General features: G+C 42.3%; 2 protein-coding genes across 4 annotated transcripts; one reads left to right on the top strand and one right to left on the bottom strand.

Annotated features, from left to right (window-relative positions):
* Positions 1-599: 599 nt before the first annotated feature.
* SUGP2 (SURP and G-patch domain containing 2) lies at positions 600-16213 on the bottom strand. 3 transcript variants are annotated; one of them, XM_050910506.1, is made up of 11 exons: positions 16199-16213; positions 15807-15928; positions 12957-14639; positions 11896-12013; positions 10684-11192; positions 10385-10496; positions 9048-9568; positions 8065-8129; positions 7245-7381; positions 3767-3887; positions 600-3575 (listed from the first exon to the last, which is right to left on the bottom strand). In XM_050910506.1, exons 2-10 carry the CDS (start codon positions 15919-15921, stop codon positions 3767-3769), a joined length of 3381 nt encoding a protein of 1126 aa, XP_050766463.1. In that variant the 5' UTR covers positions 15922-15928; positions 16199-16213; the 3' UTR covers positions 600-3575. The 3 variants fall into 3 exon arrangements, 2 of the variants coding, with proteins under 2 accessions (XP_050766463.1, XP_050766464.1); XM_050910507.1 differs by having other exon boundaries at positions 619-664; XR_007767674.1 differs by having other exon boundaries at positions 628-664; positions 3493-3887.
* A 1220-nt stretch (positions 16214-17433) lies between these two features.
* On the top strand, positions 17434-24915 carry ARMC6 (armadillo repeat containing 6). Its single transcript, XM_050910546.1, has 7 exons — positions 17434-17719; positions 18179-18261; positions 18999-19569; positions 20058-20203; positions 20776-20907; positions 21438-21575; positions 23033-24915. The coding sequence occupies exons 1-7, from the start codon at positions 17560-17562 to the stop codon at positions 23243-23245; spliced, it is 1443 nt and encodes a 480-aa protein (XP_050766503.1). The 5' UTR covers positions 17434-17559; the 3' UTR covers positions 23246-24915.
* The last annotated feature ends 40 nt before the right edge of the window (positions 24916-24955 follow it).

The following is a 24955-nucleotide window of genomic DNA, read 5'->3' as shown; positions in this document are numbered from 1 at the left end:
GAATTTAAAGGCAACAGTAAACCACACACATGTAAAGAGAAAGTTTTGCTGTTTTAAAGTCAGTACACCGAGAAAATCAGAGAGACAACTAATTCCTGGGATATGTGAATAAAGGGTAAAACGGTTTTGGCGTTCATGTGGAAAGTAACACCGTTGTGTATGGATTTAATGCACTAGAAGCCACACAAAAAAGTAACTAAGAAATGATTTAGTGGGTATTCTCAACAGAGACATTTAGCAGCACAGAAACAGAGGGACCTTCCTTCCCTCAGACACTATAAAATCCTGCTTTACACTAATATAACACTGCATAATCTCAATTCCACTTGTTAGTGCCAAAATGATGCATATCTCTTACAAATGGCCAAATTCACAAGCAAAACATTTAAACCAGAAATTGTTTAGTTCTACATTTATTGCAGATATTAAAAGATTAACAATGCTAACATGTTTACTTACACTAAAAAGAAATGTCAGTTATCCAATAACATAAGCATCTAATTGTTACTAGCTTAGCACTACTGCCAATTTGCACGGAACAGAAACTAGCAAATTGCTCTACAAGATTAATGGCAAAAAACCAACCAAAAGACAGTAGACACACCACTGAAGTTAGTTAAAATGTTCACTGAAGCTTGCAGTCTTCATGGAAGAGAGCCTGGAACTAAAATAACAGAAAAGAAGCTAGTAAACTTAAACAAGGCAATGTATCTGCATAACAAATGTTTCACATGTACAAGTATTTAAAATTTTCAAATCAGAGCTGCCTGCAAAAGCAGGTCAAAATAAAAGGAAATTCCTTTTGCAAAAGGAGCGTAAGGTCATCTCTTGGTAAAACAAGATAAAAGTGGCAAACGGTAACCCACTTGAGAGCAACACTGGAATCTCAGCACCAGTACTGCTCTGCTGATATCTTGTCCAAAATTAAAGTTTGGCACAAGAAAGACAGACCATACTACAGTCATCCAGGGTAGCAGATTAAGGTTTTCCCAATGTTCACCTTTATTCTCAAGACAGCATTATTCTCTAAATTGAATTGCGCTCAGAAAGGACGGTACCATTTTCCAATCTGGATACCAACAATTCTCCTAGATTGGGTAAGCAGGTGTTTAGCAAATGCACCCCGAATGGTACTATGCCCAGCAAACTCAGGTTAAATCAGAGCAGCGCAGAATGCTGATCTGTGTCTGAGAGAGTGGATTTCAATCTAGCGTGAAACTCCACTTCGCCTTGTGCCTTTCTGCAAATAGTGTAACGTATAATCAAGAATCCTTCCAAAATGTAAATGTGAAAGAAGAGGTGAACTGGAAGTTTGCAGGGAAATAAAAATTGTGAGCAGCAACACTGGCAGCTTCATCAATGAAACTAAAAGAAAAGCTAAACCCTTTTGAGTGGGTCTGAGAAATAAATCAGAGGCCAACAATATTGGTTCCGGAGTGTCATTCTAAAATGGACTGTGACTGACAGATCTCCTTTTTGAAAGGCTCAAGTTTTACACTGTGTAACTGCTAATTAGGCACAGGAAAGAAAAGAGGGGCAGCGAAGAACACACCCAAATAGGAACTTAACAGGTGAGCATACACTGCCAAATACTGTAACCAGTGATCTTTCAAGTAGCCTGTGGTCCAAAACGTTTAAGGATTTTAAGCGTCTCCAAGTAAAGCCTATGAGAAACGTCGGGGCTATCAAATGTCTTTAATCAAGTGTGACAAACAGATAAACTTATTTGTATTTACAGCCTTCATGCTTCAACTTCTTGTAATGTAAAGGTGAAGACACATGTAATGTTCATGGAAAAACAGAACTACCGGCTTATTTTTCTATACCTGCCATCGTGGTTTTATTTAGTGATTATGTGCTTCAAGGCAACTAAAACTGAGTGATCAGAAAATTATACTGCAGCATGATTTTGCTTCTTATGGTTTCAAAGACCCATACAGTAAAGAAAAAAAACAACTTGCATTCATAAACTAAAACTGGTTGTTACAAGCAAGGAAAAGTTTGGTGCTACAGAATGAAAATGAAGACACTCCCTTTCAACCAGCAGGGTTTTTAATGGAGAAAGAATATAATTTTTTTCTTTAAACAGCAGGCACAGGCAAGTTGATAACTGAAGAACACATTTTCTTGCATATTTGTCAGTTAGGAACTTGAGATGCTGCCACATTACTGTGGGGTGCTATTAGTGGTGTACCACAGGCTCTTTGCTCTACAAGAAGCATGGTGCAGGATGGAAACATCAGCAAGACAGCACTCACTGCTAGTAAGCAAAACATGCATCAGCTCAAGATCAACTCTTCAAAGAGAGCTTCAGTGAAGTAGGTTTTGGTACTATAACATTCAAGTGAAGACTTTTGACTAGTTTTAGAAGGGTAATGATGGAGAATGAGTACACTAAAGAGTGCGATATTAAATGCTGTCACTTTCAGTAATCCAGTCACAGATCCCTTATTGATGTGCAAGTCGGAAAAAGATGAATGATCAGATCTTGAATGTTTACTGGTGGTAACACTGCTAAATCTTTCATGTCTTCAGAGCTGCTTCACCAAGCAGTTAGGTAATGCTTTTTGTTGAAGCACAGTAGATTAATCCAGTCTTCTCTTTCAGTAAGTTCTGGAATAGTCCCTTAAAAAGTACAAGCTTTTTGTCTTATTTCTTGGGATTTTTCAATAAAAGAACTTCTGCAAAGCAAATATTTAATAGAAACAGAAATGACTCTCTAAACTGATGGTCTTATAAAACTGATGATCCACTTCCAGATGACTTCCGAATATCTGACTTCCAAGCGTTTTCTTCAGTTATTTTCTGCAGACGCATGAATTGCACCTGCTCATGGCTTAAACTTCTTTGAGAAGGAAAGAAATTATTCCAAGAATTTGTTGGAGAAGAGCTGCAAATTTGTGTAAAAACAAAAAGTACACTTAAAATATGTACTACTTGTTCATTACAATGAAAAACCTTAGCAGCTGAGGTTTTCAAGGAAGAGTTTAGTGTTCTCAGACTCAGATGAACTCAGTTATTCATCCTACACTTAAAAGTCTAGAATCCTATACAAAATAAGCACGCAGGTAGAGACTCTTCTTAAACTGGCGTATGGAGGAAAGGAAACTGCTTTATGCAGACTCCAGAAGTAGATGAGAAGATTAGCCCATCAACAAAATGTAGCGTAATAAAATCTGAACTGCCTTGCAAGATCTGAATTTGAGAAGATTCTTTGTTTCAGAAAGGATCAGAGCCAAACCAGGCTAGTCATATTTTTCATGTTGCTTATTCCGTTTTTTGGTAAGCCATCTCATCGCGAAACAGGCAAACTTGGCCAAAGAGAGAGGTAAACAGGCACTTCCGAGAACAAAATCAGTTGTTTCTTCCTCAGAAGATGACATCCAAGTTGTTAGCTTGCACAATTAAATACAAGACTAACTTTAATCTTGGAAAATGTTTTAATACATTAGTATTCAAGTCCACTACTATAGAACAAAGTGTTCTTCATACTGGCATACTCTGCTGAAGATCTTTCACACAGCAGCCTTTGCATATCCGTGCGCTTTCTAGCGAGCGAGTCTCTTATGTCAAACCTAGAAAGTAAGATTTGGGGTAATTCAGCAGTTCAAAGCAGTTCAACGTAGGTCTGGATTCTCATGAAATGTTAAGAAGCCAGATATACTCATGGAAACAGCAATATTTTCTTGGTAAAGGAAGACTTAAAAAGCCCTGGTATTTTAATGTTTGCAGGAATTCATAAACCAGATGTGTCCATTGCACATACCTATTTACTTGCTCTTTTCTGCCTGTACATTTGTATCATTCTTTGACGGAAAACATCAAATGCATCTTCTTTATTTTCTTCCCCTGCAACACCCAAGCCCTCCCCTGCAGAGGTAGCACCCCTAGGGAGTAAAATGAATAGTTAGAACACTCTGTTTCTGTTACATTTGACAATGTGCAGAGAAGATCTAAACAATAGCTTCCAACATAGACACAATTCAAGTGGAAAGTAATTCTGCTTCGTTTGGGGGAGCAGGGGAGTGGAGGCTTGGTACCTGGCATACCAAACTATAAAACGATTCCCACCTCCCATTACACATGCAAATACCCACCAGAAGAAAATGCTCCTATGATATTAACGGAGCAGTGAAGATAGAGTCATCTAACAGAACAAATTCTTACATGAACTTTAACCACTTTATTCATGGTAGATAGGCTCCTCTGTTGAAGAGATGGCAAAAATTGCCTTGTTTCTTACATTTAAAAAATGACAGAAGTCAGAGACTTTGAGGAATGAGTAGGAAACACCACATAACTCTGGATAAAAGATGAAATTTTACCAAGGGAATGTAATGCTGCTTGCTTAAAATTTCTAGCACCCAGAGCAAGCTGAAGTCTTGTAGGACACACACCATAGACAAAACCTGGAGCTCCTGCCCTTCCAAGAAAAATGAGTCATTAACTCATCTCTCTTCATCCAAATGTGCCAACAGAAGCAGACAGGCCTCAACAATATCAAAACAACTTTCTGCCCTGGAAGTAGATAGAGAGGATGACCCACAAGAATGCAGAGATACAAATAATTAAAAACGATCTCTTTCTCCAGGCTATGTGCATAGAACATAGACATTACAAAGCTAAGATTAATGAAACTTCTGCCACAGGAATGATCCTCTGTGCCAGTTTTATCCTCCAGGTCAGTTACATTAGTGTTATCTGTTAAACATTTCATTACGTGAAGTAAGAACATTTAGATTGCCCCATGTACTGAAACTGGGATCGCTGTACTATCAGGTTAAAATCTGAGGACCTTAAGTAGAATAAAGAAAAATGATTCTTATCCAATTTCTGTAATAATAGGTCCACTGAAGCCAAGCAGATTGTTGTGCAATTCTAAAAGAATATTCACAGACTCTAAAAAGCAAATTCAACTTTACAGTCCACAGTAGAAACCCTGGGTGCTGTTTTTGATTCCAAATGGTACAGAGTTGATATGTACAGAGATCATACAACTGTATGATCAAGTTAAGTTACATTTTAAATTACCGTTAAAAGTAAAGTCACCTAAAAGACCTCCCAAAACTTTGCTTTTTTTCCTCTTTTCTAGTATGACCTGTTTGAAGCAGACTCTCTTCATTTGCTGTTTCCATTACACAATGGCTGCTTCATACTTCCAAACAGAACAGATTTTTTTTTTCTATTTACACCACAGTTCCTCTTCTAGATTACTTTCAGAATAAAAAAAACTAATCAAAGACTTGAGATAATTACTCAGAGGAGGGTCTATCCCGTAACAATGTTCTGCCTTTGAGTGTGGAGTTTTGTTTTTTTAAACATCTCTTGAACCGTAAAATTGGTCAGACCCATAGCTGTGACAAATTAGTTCTCAAGACAGGGAACAGCTCACAAGACAAACATGAAACTCCATTTAAAATTTCTGGACCCATCATTTCCATGAGTCGTCACCATGCAATTCGCATATCTTTTACAGTAACTTAAATAAAAATCTCGTCAAACCTGCAAATATGACTTGCTCTCACAGCCAAAGACAAGCTTTAAGCTTTCCTAACAAAAAAGGGCCTCAAGTTTCTTTGTGTAACAACTGATGTGCCTGAATACATCAGTTTTAGATATCAGTGTTATATAATGATCAAGGTATGCTCTACACTAGAATTGGAGTCTCTCCAGTTATTAATCTCTCTTTTGCTCGGAGAATGAGATGAGACAGCACATGGAGTTTTAAACAAGTCATCAATAGAAAAGCTGGTAGTTTTCAAAAGGGGAGGAAAAAGTAAAGGCTACAGATTACTAAATGAAAAAAAAAAAAAAAACAACCCGCACTGTATCAAAGCAACTAACAAGAGAAAGCAAAATGTTAAATTGCACTGGTTTCATCCTCACTGAGATTGTCCCAAAGCACTGTCCAAAGAATGACTTTGATGGGAAAGTAAAGAGAGGTGCACACCATGAAAATAATCAATAATATGGAGTTCTCTCTACATTACAGAAAAGGTCAACCAGCTTTTGTAAGAGGTACAGAAAGCAGTTCTTCATTACTCTTTGCAGGTGTCTTTACAAGAGCGACATAGCAATGGACTCAAGCTGGAAAAACTGTATTTTCACATATTAAAAATGCAGTTCTTAAAGATGGCCAGAAACTTTTAGAATGTGGTGGGCTGTCAGACCAGATACAATTACATAGCTCGTGATTAGCTGTGCAGCGAAACTTGTGCCAGGAGCTACAGAAACAAAAAAATTACTCATATATTTGGTCCCAACAAGTTTTGAGGTTAAGAACCAAGGATCTAACACAGATGAATACAAGAGAGCTACAGGCGAAGTAAGCTGCTTTCTCATCGTCCGTTTGCTGCTGAAGAAGGAAATACAGAAAATATACTGATGGCCACTGGACCACAGGGAGCACTAAGGAAAAGAGAAAGCAAACAACCAGAAGTATCACACCAACTAAAATGACCAGTACTGTCCAAGGCACGAAGAGAACATAGAAATCCCTGGAGAAAGAAGACTGTTAAACCACAGACTACATGCGTGGACTAGAAAGCTTGTTATATGGGTTCAGAAAGAAATAGTTTCTGCCTCCTTATTCAGTCAGGGAGTTGAAGGAGGTATTATCCATTCTCCGTGCTGGCAGCAGTTGACACTGGATACAGCAACTTTAAGGGACAAAATGAAGATTCAAAAACAAAAGTATATTTTAAAGGAAAAAGCACACTTACCTTCTGGCAGATTCACTTACCTCTTTCAGTATGCAGTGGAATGAATCACATAATTAGAGTGAAAATAAATTTGTTGCCTAAACCTAGGAGTATTGTGTATGACATTCCTAAAGTCTATTTATATATTATGTACCTGGTGTGGTAGCAAGATCCCCAGGATACTACTATGTGTTAAAAAAACCCTTAAATACACCAAACAACAAAAAACACCTCCTGAAGAACAGGGGCACCCATATATCTTTAGAAAGTGTCCGCACACTGCAGCATTCATGCTGCAGCCTTCAGTGATGTCAAACTGGATGGCAAGAAACAGCCACCTTCCAGACCAGACTTGGCCCAGCCTGGCCAGAAAAATGCGTGAAGTCTCCACGCTCAACTTTGCTGAGGCCAGAGGCCAATGTCAAGAAGGAAACAAAACACTGAACTGGCCACATCTAGGTGGGTCAGATAAACATAGTTACTATTAGAATCCCAGCCTTTTCCAGAGCTGTCAAATTTCTGTAGTGTGTTCCCATTACATACACTTTTACAGGCTCTCTGATTCCTTTTCCTCGTGTACCAAGGCCATGTCCTTCTTGCCAGCCCATCTTCTGAAGCATCTGGAAACCCACATTCCTGTTTGTCAGTTTCTTGTGTGAAAATTCTAAATCTTTTGGTTTCTACGGAGAGGAAGAAACAGAAAACCAAAGGGGTTTTTTGTTATACAGGGAGATCATGTATTAAAAATGCCTCAAATCCCCCCCTCAACTAAGTGTGTTTGAATTTCTGGATATACAGAAATATCTTCTAAGCAGCACTTCACTAGCTACACAGAAAAATTCTATCAGAGTAAATACCTGCCTTGCCAGTTTAAAAAAAAAAAAAAGTATATATGTCAGATTCTCAAACTGTTTAATTACATTATTAAAATAGCAAGCAATAGGCCTTCATATTTTAAAGAGTAGTTATGTTTTTTAATAACAAATATTGAATCATCTGATGACTGAATCCCTATTACAAATACAGAAGCAGCCAAATAACATCTCACCAATTTTGGAAAATTACGACATATTTTCCAGACAGCAATGCACTGATTTCTTTTTTTTTTTTTAAATAGAAGGCAAGATTAACACACAGCTTTTCAATAGTGCTCTAATCATAAAATGTTTGATTTTGACACAGGTAGTTAAAAGACAACAGAAGCCCCGGCTCTCTTCAGATTTAGTCTGTTTTTTTCAGGATCAGGTTCTTCAAGTTTTAATTTGATTTTATGACAATTACACAATTACACATTTTCAGAGGCTGTCTCTTGTAAAGACAGTTGATTCTCAAAATACAATAGCAAACCAGAAGAGTTCTTTACCTTCTTCTTCTTTGTAACTGGGCAACCGCGAGGCCTATCATAAGCAATTCTGACAGGTTCATGCACTGCAAGTCAAATCAAAGACAAAATTCAGCTGTAAAGAAAAACAATTTTAATACAGAACTCCAAAAGTACATCCCAAGTGGGACTCTAACTCAATGCCTTGGCCTAAAATCAGAACCAAACAAGAAAGATCAGAATTAAAAAAAAGAAAAGAAACGGTAAGACCTTTTTTTCCCCTCCACCACAAACAAGGTAATTAGTACATGCATGTATTTAGTTTTGGACCTATCATGCCAGCAATGCACTGATGGATGATATACTATAAGGACTTTAGATCTTTCATTTCCCTAAGCTTCTGTAATACTCTGATAGAAAATTCAGACTGGATTTAAATGAGGTTATTGTATATCATTTTCATATCACAAATGACAACCTTCACTAATAAAAATCATTACGCAAAGAAAAGACATTTGTTAAAGTAGCTGCAGAGCACCTATAATCAGTTTTAAGCTACTTATCTCTCAATTCTTAGAATATCAAGACCCACCCCCACTGTGGCCATATTGACAAAATTTGACAGGCCAATTCAAAGTCTAAATGTATTTAGTCAAAGACTCAAAATACGTTCAGTGCTATACTTAAGTCTGTTAAACCTTCCATACACTGATAGAATGAACCCCTCAAAAACTACTACTGTGAGTTTTTTAAGCAGCAGAGAGAGGATAACATTCACATACACTTAGAGAATATTTGAGGAATGATGTTTGATGCAAACTTTGCTATTGCACTATAATACAAAAGCTGTTACACGACTCATTCAGATTCTCCTTTGTCAGTTGAATGAACCTTTAAAGTGAACATTGTATTCATTTTTGTATTAAAGAAGTGTAGTTCTTTTAGCCAATAACAGTCAGTAACAAAGTACATAAAAATCAGGAATTCTGTACTGATACCTACAAAATATCTTAAGTAACACTCACCTTTTGGTTCTTCTATGAGGCAAATCCTTTTAGATGCAGGAATCATACCAACTTTCAGAGACTTGCTGCTGATTCGTTTGCGAGGAAATAGGGTACCAGGAGCAGGAGTCGATGCCTGTGTCGACAGATTTGGTATAGCACCATCAGATGATGTGGCTAGCTGCATTTCACCTGTTGAAATTTCCTCTCCTGTTTTGGAAATCATCTCTTCAGCTAGGTTTTCCACACTTCTACCTGCTGACACGTCATCCTCTTCTCCCTCCTCTGCTTGCTCCATTTCCATTTCTTCCAAAGGCTGGGAGATATCCTCCTCAAAATCAGCTTCCTCCTCATTATCTTCTTCCTCTTCTTCTTCTTCATCCTCTTCCTCTTCTGAAATATCGAGATTTCTCTCTTCAGGTTTAGCACTTTCCCCAGCATCAGTTGCTTCTGACACAGCACTGAAGTTAATAGATGGACATAACTCGTAGACTTTCATTCGGTAAAATTTGAAAGCGGAACTGTTTCGATCCTGTAGAAACCTGAGCAAAAATTACAGCGAAAATAATATCAGAAAGAGATTTTCTTTAGCTAGCATGAAGCACGACATTAGAAATAAATTTCTTATTAATTTCCAGGTGTGTTTTTGTAAACTGTAGGATTCCTCAACAACATGTACTAAGAACAGCAATCATTCTCCTCATTTCTTACAGACTGCTTTTTATCAGCACTTCTCAAACTGTGTTGTAAAGAATTCAGGACAATTATCTTCATTATATAGATGGAGAAGCTAAGACAAGATGCTAGCTCTGGATGACCCAGAAGGCAAACAGCAGACCCTAGAAGAGAATTCAGGTCTTCCAAATTTCAGTCATGTGGTCTATAGGTGTATTGATTCTGAGAGACAGAAGAGATAATAGGGCTCCATTTTTGTTGGCACAGTATGACTAAAAGAGAAAAACCTGTGCTAATTTACACTAGAGCACTTAGGCCATTGTAATCAAAGCCTCACTTAAAAACAACAACAAAAACCCCCAAGATTGAAAATCCTTTGGCAGAACACTGTTTCAAGATGCAAGCTGATTACTTAGGATATAAAAGAAAAAAAATACAGGTATCAGTGCATGTACGCATTTGGGAGAAGTGTTTTTCTTCGGTTTTTCAGATATTCGCCATTAATGGAGGTGCTGAGCAGGACAACAGGGAGTATTGCTCAAAATCCTCTATTCCTAAACACGTTGAATAAAAGCATACATCTCAACAAACAATAAAAGGAAATACCTCTTCAGTAATTGTTTAAATGCATTTTGATTTTTCTTATCAGCCCACTTACACAGATAAACGTGTAGGTTACTCACCAAAGGTCTGGGTTATCTGCGCTGTTGTCTATGCTGAACTGCTCAATTTCTGGTCCTACCTGAGCAACAAACTTGGCAAGCTTCTCAGCAGTTTCCATTGTTTTAGCATCCACTGCAAGAAACAGAATGCTTGTTATCTATAGCTTCATACAAAATCTGCATCACTGGAAGGTCAATACAGTTGAGAACTATCTACTTTAGCAAAATAAATGATTTTCAGAATTTCCAGCAGAACACTGTATGCAATTCTTTTCTCATGTAATTTACAATTTAAAATCTAATCTTGAATCTTCACTTACCATCAGGAAACTGAGAGGACAATGGTGGGAAAAGTTCAGGTGGCGCTAACAAATCCTCAGAATCTGCCCTTTCTTCTGCTGGCGGAGAGACCTCTGAACTGGTGGCACATTGCGAGGATGACGTGGTATCGAGGGAAGAATTCTTCTCAGACAGGCTGGTTTCTGATACAGAAGGCTTTGACTGGACTGAACCTTGAAGATGCTTGTCTTGGTGCTTCAGCACTGTACCAGCCGAAAGCACCGTCTGTGTCCCTATGGTTGCTCTCCTCACCTTCCTTCCTCGAATACCATGTTGTGCGATAATTCCAAGCCTTTTTCTTTTAAATAGCCTTCTCTTAATACTTGCGACTTTCCTGGCATACAACATGGCCCTGACTGATTCTGTTGCAGATTCTTCTAGTGTTCTGCCCTCACCACCCGCTTCCTTTCCAGATGATGTCCGCCTTTGCATCTCTGATAACTTCAGTCTGTAATACTTGTATTCTAGACTATCTTCATCAGACAAGAACCTAAATAAAATCATATAAATAAAATGAAAGCCTAAGCTGAAAGCACAACTAATCTCAAATTCTCAGATCAGAAACTCAGTAGCAATCGATCCTTTTTTCCAGGGGTATACACAAGTTGCTACATTAACGTTAGCCTGCATAGGTTTTTCTCAGAATAGCAGCCAACTCCACTTCTAAAGCAGTAAGTAAAGTATGCCAAGCAAATAAATGATGGAGGGTTTTGACATAAATCATTTGGCTAGTATTTAATCAGCTATGCTGCAATTCACACATGAAGAGATACTGTCATATTAAAAGATCATTACACTTGGAAGTGTCTCAGCTTTCCTTTTCCAACACTATTCATAGAACACTAGATCCATAAGTCTGTTACCTTACTGTATGTTTATATTGACTACATTTGCTTACTATTTTCATCTCGTTAATGTAAATTGCTTTTAATGTCTTGTATTTGGATTGACATACAGTCATTATTGACAGACCAAAAGGAACGTGATCTACTAGACAAAACAGAAGCAACAGGACAATTTCAAAGGATATCAGGAAGTATTAGTAGCCTAGGAAACATTTTCAAAAAGTCTGATTAAATATACAATAGGCTTTGATCTTACACCCATTGAATGAAATACTGAATTTAATTAAATACATTCCAAATATCTTCATCAGAGAGTAGTATTACAACATACTGTTCAAACACACCTACCAATATTCAGGACAGTTCTTTTGAGCATTTCTCTCTTTGGCAGACAAGGTTCCTGAAACAATGCTAGTCACTAGCTGTTCAATTGTCTCTACAACTTTCCGATCAGCTCGCTGTGGGGCTGTAGGAAGAAATAAAATGCAGTCATTGTATTATTCTCATCAACAGAGTATCAATACGTTGTCTTTTTTATTCTTTGACATACTGACATTTGCAATTTTTCAACATATTAATACAAAAAAGGCTGTACTTAATACTAGAATAAATTAAGGAAACCTCAGAAACTTTCTGTTAACTCAACTTAGGTTCTAGAACAGTTTATTATGAGAAGCACTGTGGTTTAAGAAACTTATCCTTTTCCATCCTGGACAAGTTAAGCCATCCTTTAAATGGCAATTACTTATTGCACCAAAAGGGTTTTGTGCAAAATAAGTATATTTGAACACTGCTCTGAAGGGGTGAGTTCCAAACTATCAGCCATTCGGTGTCAGTGCTGCAAGGCCTCCCTGCAAAAGTATCTGAAGTTCAATTAGGAAAAACCAGATAAGTATAGTAATGAGTAAGAATGCTTTAGAGAGGATGAACTAGATGGCCTAATACAGTAGAGGAGATAGTATTCCTATAGATGGTAGTATATAAACTTCAAAGAAATACGCCTGCATCTGAAAAAAGTGGTAATGGCAACATCTCTGGCTTTGCTTATAGGCAAATACTTACTCTGTGACGTAGCCAGTTACAGCCGTGGTTCTGGCCTCCCTACCTCGAAGTTGTGGAGGTTAGGGGCAGCTGAAGCAGCCAAGGGCACAAGGTGAAAATCCTAGATTTAAAGTATAAGCATGTGCAGGAGAGGGGAGGAAGGAGACACGCTTTCACCAACAAAGCTGAAAGCAATTGCTACAACAGGTAGTATTTACTACTCACCTCAGCACTGCTAGGGATTTACATGGAATTCCCAGAATTAGGAATTCCTGACCTAATGAAACCATAAAAATTAAGATAAAATGCTAGTGACAGACAAATAAAGAGATTATATACTGCAAAGTATCTTACAACAGTTCACTCACTTTTAACTTTTGTGTCAGGAGAAGGTTTTTTAAGCTGTACTGTGGACTCTGGTTCAGTTTTTTTCATCTGAATTGGATATCCACTCTTCTCCAACCATGCCTTCAAGTTTTCAATGTACTCTCTTCCAAACAATGTTGAATCATCAAAGTTTGGGAATAGTGTTGGTGCTGGAGCCATTTCCTGGAGCCCTACAGCTTCAAGTATTTTCTCTTGCCTAAAAACAGATGCTAGTGCGAAGGTCTGACCCAGAAGTGCTAAAGACTTACGACAAAGAGAAACAGTGGTCTCAAAAGCACTTGCCATTTCTCTTGGATTACCAAAACCGCTTGTCTTAATACTTAATTCGTAAGCATTGCAGGCCATAAGCAGCGGTGTAACACCTTTTAGGAGGCGGTCTTGTAGCCTCATTATGTATTTATCAAAAGGTTTTATTATTTCAAAGAAGCAGTTCTTTGTTTTCACAGCACCCTTGTCCAATAGCATATTTAAAAACTCATTGTCCACTTTGGGAGTTTTCAGAGCAGCATGTTGTAAACTCTTGATAGTAAAGAAACAATAATCTCTGTGTTCTGGCTTTAAGGAGCATTTGAACGAAGCAAGCATTTTTGCACAGGTTTCTGTCTCTAGCTCAAAGAGAGCTCCAAAGAGCCGGGAAAATTCTGCATCGTTTTTTATTGCATGAAACCCAGCCCATTTTATAATTTCTATTCCAAACGTTGAAAAAATGTCCGATTTGTCCACAAGGTCAAAATTGAGATTTCTGAAAACATGCGCAGGCTTTGGGAGCCTGAGAATAGGTCTCTGGGTTGTTATAGTCGGCCTCTGATTAGGTCGTGGAGGCAACTTTTGATTAGGGCGCTGGACGGTCACCGGCCTCTGGTTAGGTCGTTCAGCAGTTTCAGGCATTTGATCAGGTTGCATAGCTGGCTTCTGATCAGGGCCTGGTGGCAGTTTTTTAGTGTTCCATTTCTTTAGGGGAGCTTTGATATCTGCTTTGAATACTTTAGTTTTAACAGCGCCCCTTGTAATACGCTTTCCTCGCAGAGCTCTTCCCCTGCCAATGTTGCCCCTCCGTATTGGGGGTCGGAACTCGCTGTCAGACTGAATTCCAAAGTCCACATCATACTCCTGATTCTCCATGTTGCCATATTCATCTTCCATGAGTCCTGGTGATCTAAAATCACCTAAAATATCTGAAGAACTAAAATCAGTTTCATGTGGTCCGGTGGATTCCCAAGAGTCAGGAGGGCCATAGTCCTGGTCATGAGAAGCCAGGCCCCCATACTCCCGGTCATGGGAAGCTGGGTGTCCATATTCCCGGTCATGAGAAGCTGGGCGCCCATACTCCCGATCGCGAGATGCTGGGTGCCCATACTCCCGGTCATGCGAAGCTGGACGCCCATACTCCCGGTCATGCGAAGCTGGACGCCCATACTCCCGGTCACGAGACGCCGGGCGGCCAAATTCCCGGTCACGAGACGCCGGGCGGCCATACTGTTCATGGTAATAGTTATCTTTCCTTATGAGAGGACTAGTAGATCTGTAAGAAGGTCCTGGATAGTCATCTCTAGGGTCTTCACTCCAGTCATCATGTGGATGGTGCTGGGCATTGTCATGAGTATATCTTCCATCATCATGAAAACTGTCTTCGTATCTTGGTCTTGGGACTGGCCTTGCATGAGCTGTAACGATAAAAACATAAATATACCAATGCACTGCAAGTAGTATTAAGAAAAAAATTTAATAAATACATTTAGACACTTACAAGAGTCAACACATCAAAACTTCTGAAGAACAGTACACACATCTAACTTTAGGATATTCCCATTTGCTTTCTTACGTACACTGAATAATTCATAATAAGCAAAACGCAACAAATGATTAACAATGCCTAAACACACATGACAAAACAATTTATTAAAAATTCTACTCTCACTAAAGCTGAAACGCAAGTTCTGCTATAAACCCCATTTTCTACTTGCTCACGACTTTCTCAGTCTAGGAAGATGCTAACGTTGTGCTGATAATGCTTGTACTTGGATTTCTCAGATGTAAAAATACCAAAAGCATGCACTTTCTGTTTCCACACTGAATGTTGGAATTCCACAGTTAAACAGAATATCATATTTTCTACAAACTCATACACAATTATCTAAGATAACATTAAAGTCAGAAATACTAGAATTTCCTGCAAAGTATCCAAGAATCCCTATTCCCTAATTCCCGTAGTTAAATTCAGAAAGTAAAGAATACTTGAACAAATTAAGTATTTAAAATAAATTATTTCTTTGGAGCTTCTACAACTTTAGGAAAACCAAAGAGATCTCATTTTAAAAACCTCAATTCCGTATGAATGTAATCCAAGTTATTTTTCTAGACATTTTAAATACCAAATTTAGAAGATAAAAGAATTTGCAGATCATGTTTTGTATACGTTCACTAGATTAATGCCCTGCTTTTAGCTTTTTCTCCAAAAATAACATGAAATACAAAGACCCAAAGGCTTCAAATGCACTCCTACATTTATTTAACTTATCGGACATCAACAGAATTCCATCCTGCAGTGATGTCTCTGGAGACCTCCCTGAAATTGGACCCGCTCTCTGATGCAGCCTGAACAGAATTCCTTTGTTTGGAATTCGTTTTTTTGCCTGGAATTTGCATTCCACATTGAAATAGTGTCAGTCATACCAAGCTATTAGCCTCTTAAATAAAAATGGATGTGGAAAAACACCAGCACAAGTCCACGTTTTAGGCCAATATACATAAATGGAAGGCAAGAAACCTAACATAGCTGTTACCAGAATAGCTTGTATAATCCACGGCACGTCATGCCCGGGTTCCATTACCTTTAAAATGATGGATTGTGTCCTCTATAGCATCACTCCGGTCCATGCGGTACCTTTTAACTTTGTCCTGCACTACAGCATCAAACGTTTCCCGTGTGATCCGCCGAGAGGCCATTTTTATCCTGTAGGAAAACAGCACAATGCCGTCCCTGACCGGGGCACGGACGCTGAGGCAGGTCCTCCCGCTGCCGAGCCGCTAACGCTGCCGGCACCTTCCCGGCGCCCCGGACCCCCCCCGCTGGGCTCGGCCCAGGTGGATTCCCGTGAGCACGGCGTGGGGGTGCAGCCAGCTCCCTCCCCCGGTTCCCCACGCGGGGCGGCCCAGCCTGAGGGGAAACGCAGCGTGAGGGGGAGCCGCCGCCGTTGGCGCCTCCCGCCTTCCCACCCCTCACCGGGCGACCCCCGGCAGCTTGCTGCCCACCGCCCCGCGCTGCCACACGCGCAGGCACCGGGAGGGGGAGGAGGAGGAGGAGGATGAAGAGGAGGAGGAGGAGACGCCCCCGCCCCGCCCCGCGGCCCGCCCCCGCCGGGAGCCGGCCCTGCCCTCACCGAGGCGGCGCCCCCCGCCCCGGTCCCGCAGCCTCCCCGCCACACGGGAATCTCCCAGCAGCCCCCGCGGGACGCTGCTCGCCCCGCCCCCTCCCCGCCGTCGCGCCTGCGCAGTGCGGGTCCCGCCGCGACGCACGCGCGGCCTCCTCATCCCCTCAAAGCGGGTGGTTTCGGGGCAGCGCTGCCTTGGCGCGGGTCGGTACTAACGGTGAGGGTGCGGTCCCGGGTCGAACGGCGCGGTAAGCAGAAGGGGAGCGGGCGGGGGCGGCCCGCAGCCTCCCGCTCCGTCGGCGGGGCCCCGGGGCACCCGCTACCCTGCAGGCCCGCCTCAGCCGGCTCCCGCATACTGCGCCTGCGCAGAAGGCGACCGACCGCATGCGTGTGGCGAGGGAGCACGTTACGGGGAGGACGCATGCGCACTCGGACGTCCCGGGTTCTTTTTCGCCCCGCGTTTTTTTTCTCGTGAGGGGGAGTGGCGTGACTTTTTGCACTGGTGCATGCGCACTGAGAGGGGAGGGGTCGGAGCCAGCTGTGCCCGCCGGCTGTGTACGGCGGCCGAGTAGGGCCGGTCCTCTCAGCCCGCTGCTCTTTGTCAGGCGGGAGGAGCCCGTCAGGGAGCGGCGCTGCGGGCGGCGAGGGACGGAGGTGGGTCGTGAGGAGAACCGAGGCCCTTTGTGCGGCCGGGAGCTCCCCCAGTACCTGCGCCCGGTTCCTGGGCCCTCTCCGGGGCAGGCTTCGCCGAAAGACTGAGGGGTGGGGTCCGCCTCACTGGCTGGGCCTGCTGAGGGGGATGCGGGGATGAACCGGGCCCTGCTGTGGGAGCGGGAACAGAAGCTGGCCGAGGGGCTCTGGGCTGTGTTAGCCCTTAGCGTGTGGGGTCTCAGGGCTGTGTGTGTCCGGGCAGACTGCCCACCGTGCCCCTGCGGCAGGCGAGGTGCAGTGAGAGCCGTGTCACGGTAACACACCCATCCGCAGCAGAGCAGCAGCGGCTTCCCAATCCAAATCCTGGACTTCTGAAATTCCTCCTTATTTCTTTTAATTGTTATGTTTCTGCCCGTTAAAAAAACCCACAACAGTTATCCCTTTGACCGTGTATTGTTGGTTTTGAGTTCTGTGCTTTTGTTTTGAAAAAGAGCAAGTCACTTCCTTTGTTTCTGATTAACATTAGAAGGTTTTGCACCAAAACTAGTTGTGGACTATCTTAATGACAGGACGAGGAGGCAGTTTATCCCATTCGAGTAAAATGGGATCGAAACAGATTGCGCAGGAAACATTTGATGATGCAGTGCAAGAAAACATTACAGAATTTGAAATGGATCCAGAAGAGGCTGTAAGAGAAGCTGTGCAGCAGTTTGAGTCCCAAGGTATTGTAAATTCATCTGCTTTTGCAGTTCAAATTATTACAGGCTGAGGTTTTACATATCTTAAAATTTAAGAGAACCTGCATGCAGGGATTGATCATCCAGTATTGAAAAGAAGCCTTTGTGAAGTGGAACATAGACACTATTAATGCTAACCTAGTTTCATGGAGTAATTATGACTGAAAAACTGCTTTGAGTGAAACTGCAGGGTGCAATTTGGTCAATGAAAGTAAACTCTTCCACCCCTACTCCCCCCCAGTTGACATTTAGCTAGAATTGATGCTTTGTTCCAGGACGTATTTGACCATTATAGTTAGACAGAACTTTAGCAACATTTCAGCATCTTTGTGCATTGATCCACGCTTTACAATAAGTTCATCTTTGTTCACTGTGGTTAACTTGACAAATTTTACCCAAGCTGCTGTAACTAATATTAATCTTGTTCTTGTTTTTCCTTTTTAGGTGTTGACCTAAGCAATATTGTGAAAGCTGTGCGGCAGCCTGCCTCTGAAAATGGTCAAAAGCAAAAGCATGAAATTTTGCTGGTAGGAGCACAAATTTATGTTGTCTTCTAAGGATCAGGGTTATATAATAGTTTAAGTAATAGACTAAGAATAATGAGACATACCTTCTACTTCTGCCTCTGTCCCATTTCTCTGTGAGCTCTTCAACAAGCAGTTAATCCCATCTATTCTGCAAACTAGGAATAATATAAAAGTTCAAAGAGCTAGCTTGCACTTTTCGGTGGAAGTATCTGTGTAAGTGCAAAATGCCAGCATTTCCTGCCTAGGAAATGCAGAGACTGCCTTTCATAACTTAGAAGTAGGGTCTGCTGTTGTCGGGTAAACTCAAACCACAGAAGAACTTTAATGAAAGAAATACAAGTAACCTAAGTGGTAGCTGTTAGCTAGCTCTTCTGAGGGTAGATGAAAAGATTGAATACAGTCCCTCACCAGCAAGAATATAAAAATACTCATGCACACCATTGACCCCTGTGAAATGTGCTGGTTGGACCCAGTTCACCCACTGCTGGTCAGACTGGCATACAGTGATGGCGTGACAGTGATGGCAGAAGTACAGAGAAGCCCCCATTCCTCCAAGGGTTCTGGGCATGAAGACAAAATGCTGCTCTTTGAGACAGCCTTTTCTTAGATACGTCAAACTAATTTTAAATTTAAAAGAAGACTATTGTTATAAATAAACAAATTTGACTGACTGTAAGGAACTGGCTCTTGTTCCTTCACGGTTCAGATTGAAAGTTAAATGTTATTCTCTTCTTCAGACTTTAGATTCCCTTGGGAGAGCTGTTGCTGACTCTGATCTTGCTGAGATGGCCGAGCAGCTAGTGGTCTTCACCGATCAATGCAAAGAACAGCTGGCTTTCCGCTACCTGGCTGGGCAGAATGGTGCCTATTCTGTAGTATTCTCTGCCTGCCAATTGGCTTCAGGAGACAGAAATTTAATGCTGAAAGCCTTTTATACTCTGTCTGCCGTCTTGGATGGGCAGCCAGACCTACTTGATTCCGCTGGCCAGGATCTACTGCTACAAACTCTGAAAGAATATAGGGAGGATGCGGACGTGACACTGGCTGGGATCCGATGCATTCGCCACGCTTGTCTGAAACACGAGCAGAATCGTCAGGACTTTGTGAAAGGTGGGGTTCTGCCACTTCTGACTGGAGCTATAGTCCAGCACGGAGACAGTGCCGATGTCGTCCGAACGGCCTCCTCAGCGCTCAGGATCATGACGTTTGATGATGACATCCGCGTGCCCTTTGGTCACGCTCATGATCATGCTAAAATGATTGTGTTGGAAAATGATGGGTTAAGAGTCCTCATTGAAGCTGCAAAAGGTAAAATTAACCCCATCACTGTTGATCCTAATTTTGAATCGTCTGTGCTTTATCTCAAAACTGTGCTTTGTCGTAACTTGAAGCTCCCCAGAGATGATTCAGAAATTTGCTACTAAAATGATGTTAATTCTTTTGATGAAATATGCCCCCGGAGAGAAAAATAATATGACTGCTCCAGAGGCTATCAGCAGCACCAAGGTGGCAGTTATCAGAGCTATTTGTCAGTCATATCTAGGAAGTATTTTAGAGCCCAGTACAGGTTTACAGGCACATTATCCCTGCTGAGGTGCTGCATTCTTGCCAAGAAAAGATATTCTGTCTCTGTCTAGATACAGAGTGAACAGGATGTCATCTGTGCTGTTCTAATACATAAGATGAAATACAGTGTTTCCTGTTTTGTTTTTTTTAATGGAGCAAAGTGAAGCACCTTGATTCTGCAGCACCCCTCCTTGCTCGTAGTTACTCCATTCATCATCTCTCCTCTACAGCATTCACAGATAACTCCAGTGTTCTCAGTGAACTGTGTGCCACCCTTTCTCGCCTCTCTGTCAGGAACGAATTCTGTCAAGAAATTGTGGACCTTGGCGGCTTAAATTTTATGGTGGCTCTCCTGGCTGACTGCATTGACCATCCGGTGAGCAATATAAAGTGTACTTGGGAGTGGAGGTGATGTAGCAAGGCGTGCTTTTCATTTTAAAGTCCTGGCTGTGAATGGGCCTTAGACTATGCATTATTTTCGGTGCAGTTAGGGTTGCAAGCCAACCATTGATCCCTATTTACAGCCTTATATACAGAACTAGGTTACATGTGCTCTGTCAGATAAGAACGCACTAATTCTGAGCCCATTGCTCATAGTTACTTCCTCTGTCCTCCACGCTCCACGAGCAGAACTCTGCTTGTTCCCAGAAAAGCTGAGCTTCTGGTTTTCCAACATTCTAGCTAGAAGAGATTCAAGAGGGTTTAGATGCTTGAGTCCCAGAGGGTTGATATTTGATTCTTCAAGCTGCTTTGAAAACCTCTGCCAAACTAACAAGGTTCCTTATTGCTCTGTCTAGCAAGACACTGTGACTGAGAATAGCGTTGCTCTTCGTAGCTGAGAATTAAAACTGTTTGAATGGGGTTGCTGGGGGATGTTCTGGTTGGTTTTCAAAAGTCTGTCAAACTGTCTCTGCAGCTTTCTAAGCTGTTTTTTCTTGATGAACGCAGGACGTGGTGAAGCAGGTGCTGAGTGCCATCCGAGCGGTTGCAGGTAATGACGACGTGAAAGATGCCATCGTTAATGCTGGGGGAACGGACCTTATTGTGCTCGCTATAAGCCATCACCTTGCCAACCCTCAGGTACGCACCTAACTGGTTGATGAAGTCCCACCGGGGCTGGGAATGGAGATCAGGTTTGGGCCGCATAATGCAGCGGCGTAACTTGTCTTGTGTAGGGGAACAACCTACAGCGTTGCTCTGACTTGAGATAAACAGCTTATGCCGAGAGCAGATATGTTCTAAGTACAGTTGTTAAATGATTGCAACTGAGCAATGTATTAAACCTTTAACATCCAGTTGTTGTAGAGTGGTTAAGTGCATGCTTTAGCAAATATTTGCGTAAATGTAAAGGTATGTTCACTTTACTATATTTAGGGTTTTTTCTTGTTCCTGAATCAGATGGATACTGGATACAGCGTTTTACGCCTCTGGGGTGTAAAACTTGGCTTACATGCCAGAGAAGCAGGATTTTTCAGTGGAAGAAACTTAAAAAATAAAAATAAATTTTAAAAATTGCCAGAAAGGGAAACAAACTCCAAACAGTTTTTTTTTTTTTTCCCCTTAAAGTAACATTTTCAGCCAGGGAGTGTCACTTCCCTTTTGTCTTGCAGATCTGCGAGCAAGGCTGTGCAGCCTTGTGCATGTTGGCTTTGCGCAAACCCGAGAACTGTAATGTCATCATGGAAGGCGGAGGGGCGTTGGCAGCTCTTCAGGCTATGAAAGCACACCCTCGAGAAGTGGCTGTACAGGTATTTGCCTCTGTCGTGGTTTAACCCCAGCCAGCAACTAAGCACCACGCAGCTGCTCGCCGCTCCCCGTGGGATGGGGAGGAGGATTGGGGGAAAAAAAGTCAAACTCATGGGTTGAGATAAGAGTAGTTTAATAACTAAAGTAAAATAAAATAGAATACTAACTAATAATAATAAAAATATAATAATAGCTGTGATGAAAAGGAATAAAACAAAAAAAAGAGAGAAATAAAACCCAAGAGAATACAAGTGATGCACAATGCAATTGCTCACCACCTGAGCGATGCCCCAGCAGCGATCCGCCCCTCCTGGCCAACTCCCCCCAGTTTATATACTGGGCACGACATTCCATGGTATGGAATATCCCTTGGGCTGGTTCAGGTCAGCTGTCCTGGCCATGCTCCCTCCCAGCTCCTTGCACACCTGCTTGCTGGCAGAGCATGGGAAACTGGAAAGTCCTTCACTTAGGATAAGCGCTCCTTAGCAACAACTAAACCATCAGTGTGTTATCAACAGTATTCTCACACTAAATCCAAAACACACTGTACCAGCTACTAAGAAGAAAATCAACTCGATCCCAGCTGAAACCAGGACAGCCTCAGAGCACTTGATTATTTATTCAGGATTGGTGTTGGCTGTGTTCACTGCTTTGTTGGGATTTTGTCCTTAACTTGACAAATACCAAAAGGTTCTGAGTGTGTTGGGAATGCAGGATCTAAATGCAGGACTCCCTACAGCTGTCACCCTGGTGTGATCAGAGCAAAATTTAATTTGGGTTTCAAACCCACCTGAATTCAGGTTCAAGCGACTGTGGAATGCCATGCTTCTCTTCCAGGCATTATGTCTCCTCCTCAAAAGAGCAGGGTGAGGATAGGCTCTTTCAGACCCAGCTTGTGCTATGATGTTATCTGTCCTATAGGAGACATTGCCATCTCTTCTCCAGAGTTGAATAAAACACCTACATGGCAGAAGTTAGCCTCTGGTTTCTCATGCAAGTCTCAGTAGGTTTTGTGTGCACTTTTGTGGCCTCCGGAGTATTAAAATACCATAGAAAATATTTTCTGAAGGAGTTGTTTAAGCTAAGTGCCAGGGAAGGTGCCTGGAACAGCATCCAAGGGGCTGGAAAGATGGGTCTGCTGTAATTTGAGAGTTCTGTCTTAGCGTTATTTAAAGAAGTACTTGGTGTTGCCTGGCTGGTGTTTGAGATTTGCTGGTGTTCTGACAGAAGCAAGAGGTTTTGTTGTATAAACTTCAACGTGAAATAGCAGCCATACTTTTGTCCATAGATTTTTATTCTTCCAGGAAATAGTTTGTTGCTGTCTACAGCATCTCACATTTGGTTGCCCAGAAAAGATTCTTTAGTTGGTGCCAGACCTGCTTTGTGTGTGCCAGCATCCTACATGGATGGTGTTTCCCTACGAAAGACACTAATATCTCTCATTTACCTCTCTCCTCAGAAACAAGCTTGCATGCTGATCCGCAACCTGGTCTCCCGGAGCCGGGACTTTTCTCAGCCCATCTTAGAGATGGGAGCTGAGAACCTAATAACAGAAGCTCGTGCAGCACACAAGGACTGCGATGATGTGGCCAAAGCTGCCCTGAGGGATCTTGGCTGCAAAGTGGAGCTCCGAGAGCTGTGGACAGGTCAGAAGGGAAGCCTAGCTCAGTGAATCGTCACTCCACTGAGCAGTGGAGCTTCGAGACATCTATGTACATGAAGTTGTAAGGGGGGAAACAAAGTGGCATGGATTAATTTGCAGTTACATTGAACTGGAATATCTGAAGCAAATGCCTGGCTTGTGAGGCTGCAGTGAACTTTTTATTGGGAGCTACAGCTGAAATGGCTTTATGCATTCACAGGCTGCAAATCAACTCTGTGTAGTAATCATTCCCCAAATCATCTAATGCCTGAAGATGATCTGTTCCCCCCTGTTGTTATGTATGTTCCTTGTGTACAGAACGGGGCTGTTCCCACGTGCTCTGTTCTATACAGTAAGAGCAAAAGCGGCTCTTTTCTGATAGGAGTTTGGTACGTACCGTGGCAGCTGGTTCCAATTTGTTCCTCTGCTCTCTGCCGATGGAGGCTAGCAGCCTGATCTGGTAACGGGATGGATGAGGCGGAATCCCATCACTTGTGAATGTGTTCTGTCCTGTTGTACTGTTCTACTAACTGTTATTTTACTGTTGACCATATTCTGTGTTGCTGCTTTGTTTTGGATTTTCAGCCAACATAACATTTTAAACAAAAGCCAAGTAAGGATTTTGGATAGTGTGGCCCAAAGCAACATGCTTTATGACGTTGCTGTTTGCACCCAGGAGGAAAGTTCATGTTCTCTTTCAGTGAGATGAGCGAGTCGGGACTGGTAGCGAGGACGGTAGTTTCAAAGCAAGGACAAACTGGCAGTGGTACCACGCAGCAGGAAGCCAGCCCTGGGGAGCCCAGGCTCTTAGCAGGGCGGCGCTTCCCTGAATCCAAGAGTGCTGTAATTGTCACGAAGAGGCCGTGCGCCTCGTGGACTGAAGACAACTGCAGACTTGGGGGTGAAACAGGAGAGGTGAAACATCCAGAAAGGCTCTGAAGTCTCAGCTAAAGGCTTCTGTGTGCCCCTGTTTCTTGCTGGGCTGTGTTGTTACCAGCCATGCTCTGGTGCTGAACCCTCCTCCTGCCCTGCTACTGATGTTGTACTGGAGTGAATGTTTTCTAATGTGATATTCTCTGTAGAAATGTTGACCCTATAAAACATAAAAACGTACAAGGGTGGTTGGCTCTTTATGGAGCCTTTTTGAGGCAGGAAAAGAAAGGTGCTGAGTTTGTAAGTAAAGCCTGCTGCAGCCCTGCGCTATCTGCCAGCAGATAGCAAAGGTCATTGTGTTCTTCAAAGGCTTCTAACCCCTCGAGAGCGTTTGTATGAGGAGAGGCTGCCTGGGTCTGCTCTCCTCCTGCTGCGTGAAGAGCTTGGTGTGTTTGGGCACTGCTCTGACCTCCTAGCCAAGATCCTCCGGTGAAGGCGCCCCGCTCTTTTGTGGCAGAGTGGGCAAGAAGAGCTGATGAAGAGACCCTGAGGTCCCAAGTCCCCTGGGGTGCCCTGTGTTGGAGAGAGAGCCTGACTGCTCTGGGGAGCACGTTTGGCGCAGCCTAGCGCTCTCGGGCAGGTCTGGGATGGGTGAGAGGCAGCACCAAGGCTTAACGTGGTGCTGTGAGAGAATCAAACATGGAGTTCCCCCACAGTGGCAGGGAAGCTTGGATTTATTTTCCTTCTGCTTTAAACAAGCGTCGGTGTCATGCTGAGCTTGTATCGACAGTCTTGGTTTTAACCCCTGGGGGAGGGACAGATCCGGTGTGAAGGGGCTGCCAGGCAAAGCCCTGCTGGGACGCAGCC

Source organism: Gymnogyps californianus, chromosome 24 (genome assembly GCF_018139145.2).
Source record: "Gymnogyps californianus isolate 813 chromosome 24, ASM1813914v2, whole genome shotgun sequence".
NCBI classification, from domain to species: Eukaryota; Metazoa; Chordata; class Aves; order Accipitriformes; family Cathartidae; genus Gymnogyps; species Gymnogyps californianus.
The sequence above is the reverse complement of the archived record's forward strand: the minus strand, read 5'-3'. Positions and strand labels throughout refer to the sequence as shown.

What these genes read in the sequence shown, in the direction of transcription:
- SUGP2 (XM_050910506.1), bottom strand. Translation starts at nt 15,921, where the DNA reads ATGGCCTCTCGGCGGATCACACGGGAAACGTTTGATGCTGTAGTGCAG. An exon ending in AAGAACTGTCCTGAATATTG is followed by an intron (nt 11,193 to 11,895) that starts GTAGGTGTGTTT and finishes GATTTTATTTAG; the next exon opens with GTTCTTGTCTGATGAAGATA. An exon ending in ATCAGAGAGCCTGTAAAAGT is followed by an intron (nt 3,888 to 7,244) that starts GTATGTAATGGG and finishes TTTACTCCCTAG; the next exon opens with GGGTGCTACCTCTGCAGGGG.
- ARMC6 (XM_050910546.1), top strand. Translation starts at nt 17,560, where the DNA reads ATGACAGGACGAGGAGGCAGTTTATCCCATTCGAGTAAAATGGGATCG. An exon ending in AAAAGCATGAAATTTTGCTG is followed by an intron (nt 18,262 to 18,998) that starts GTAGGAGCACAA and finishes TCTCTTCTTCAG; the next exon opens with ACTTTAGATTCCCTTGGGAG. An exon ending in CTCGAGAAGTGGCTGTACAG is followed by an intron (nt 21,576 to 23,032) that starts GTATTTGCCTCT and finishes CTCTCTCCTCAG; the next exon opens with AAACAAGCTTGCATGCTGAT.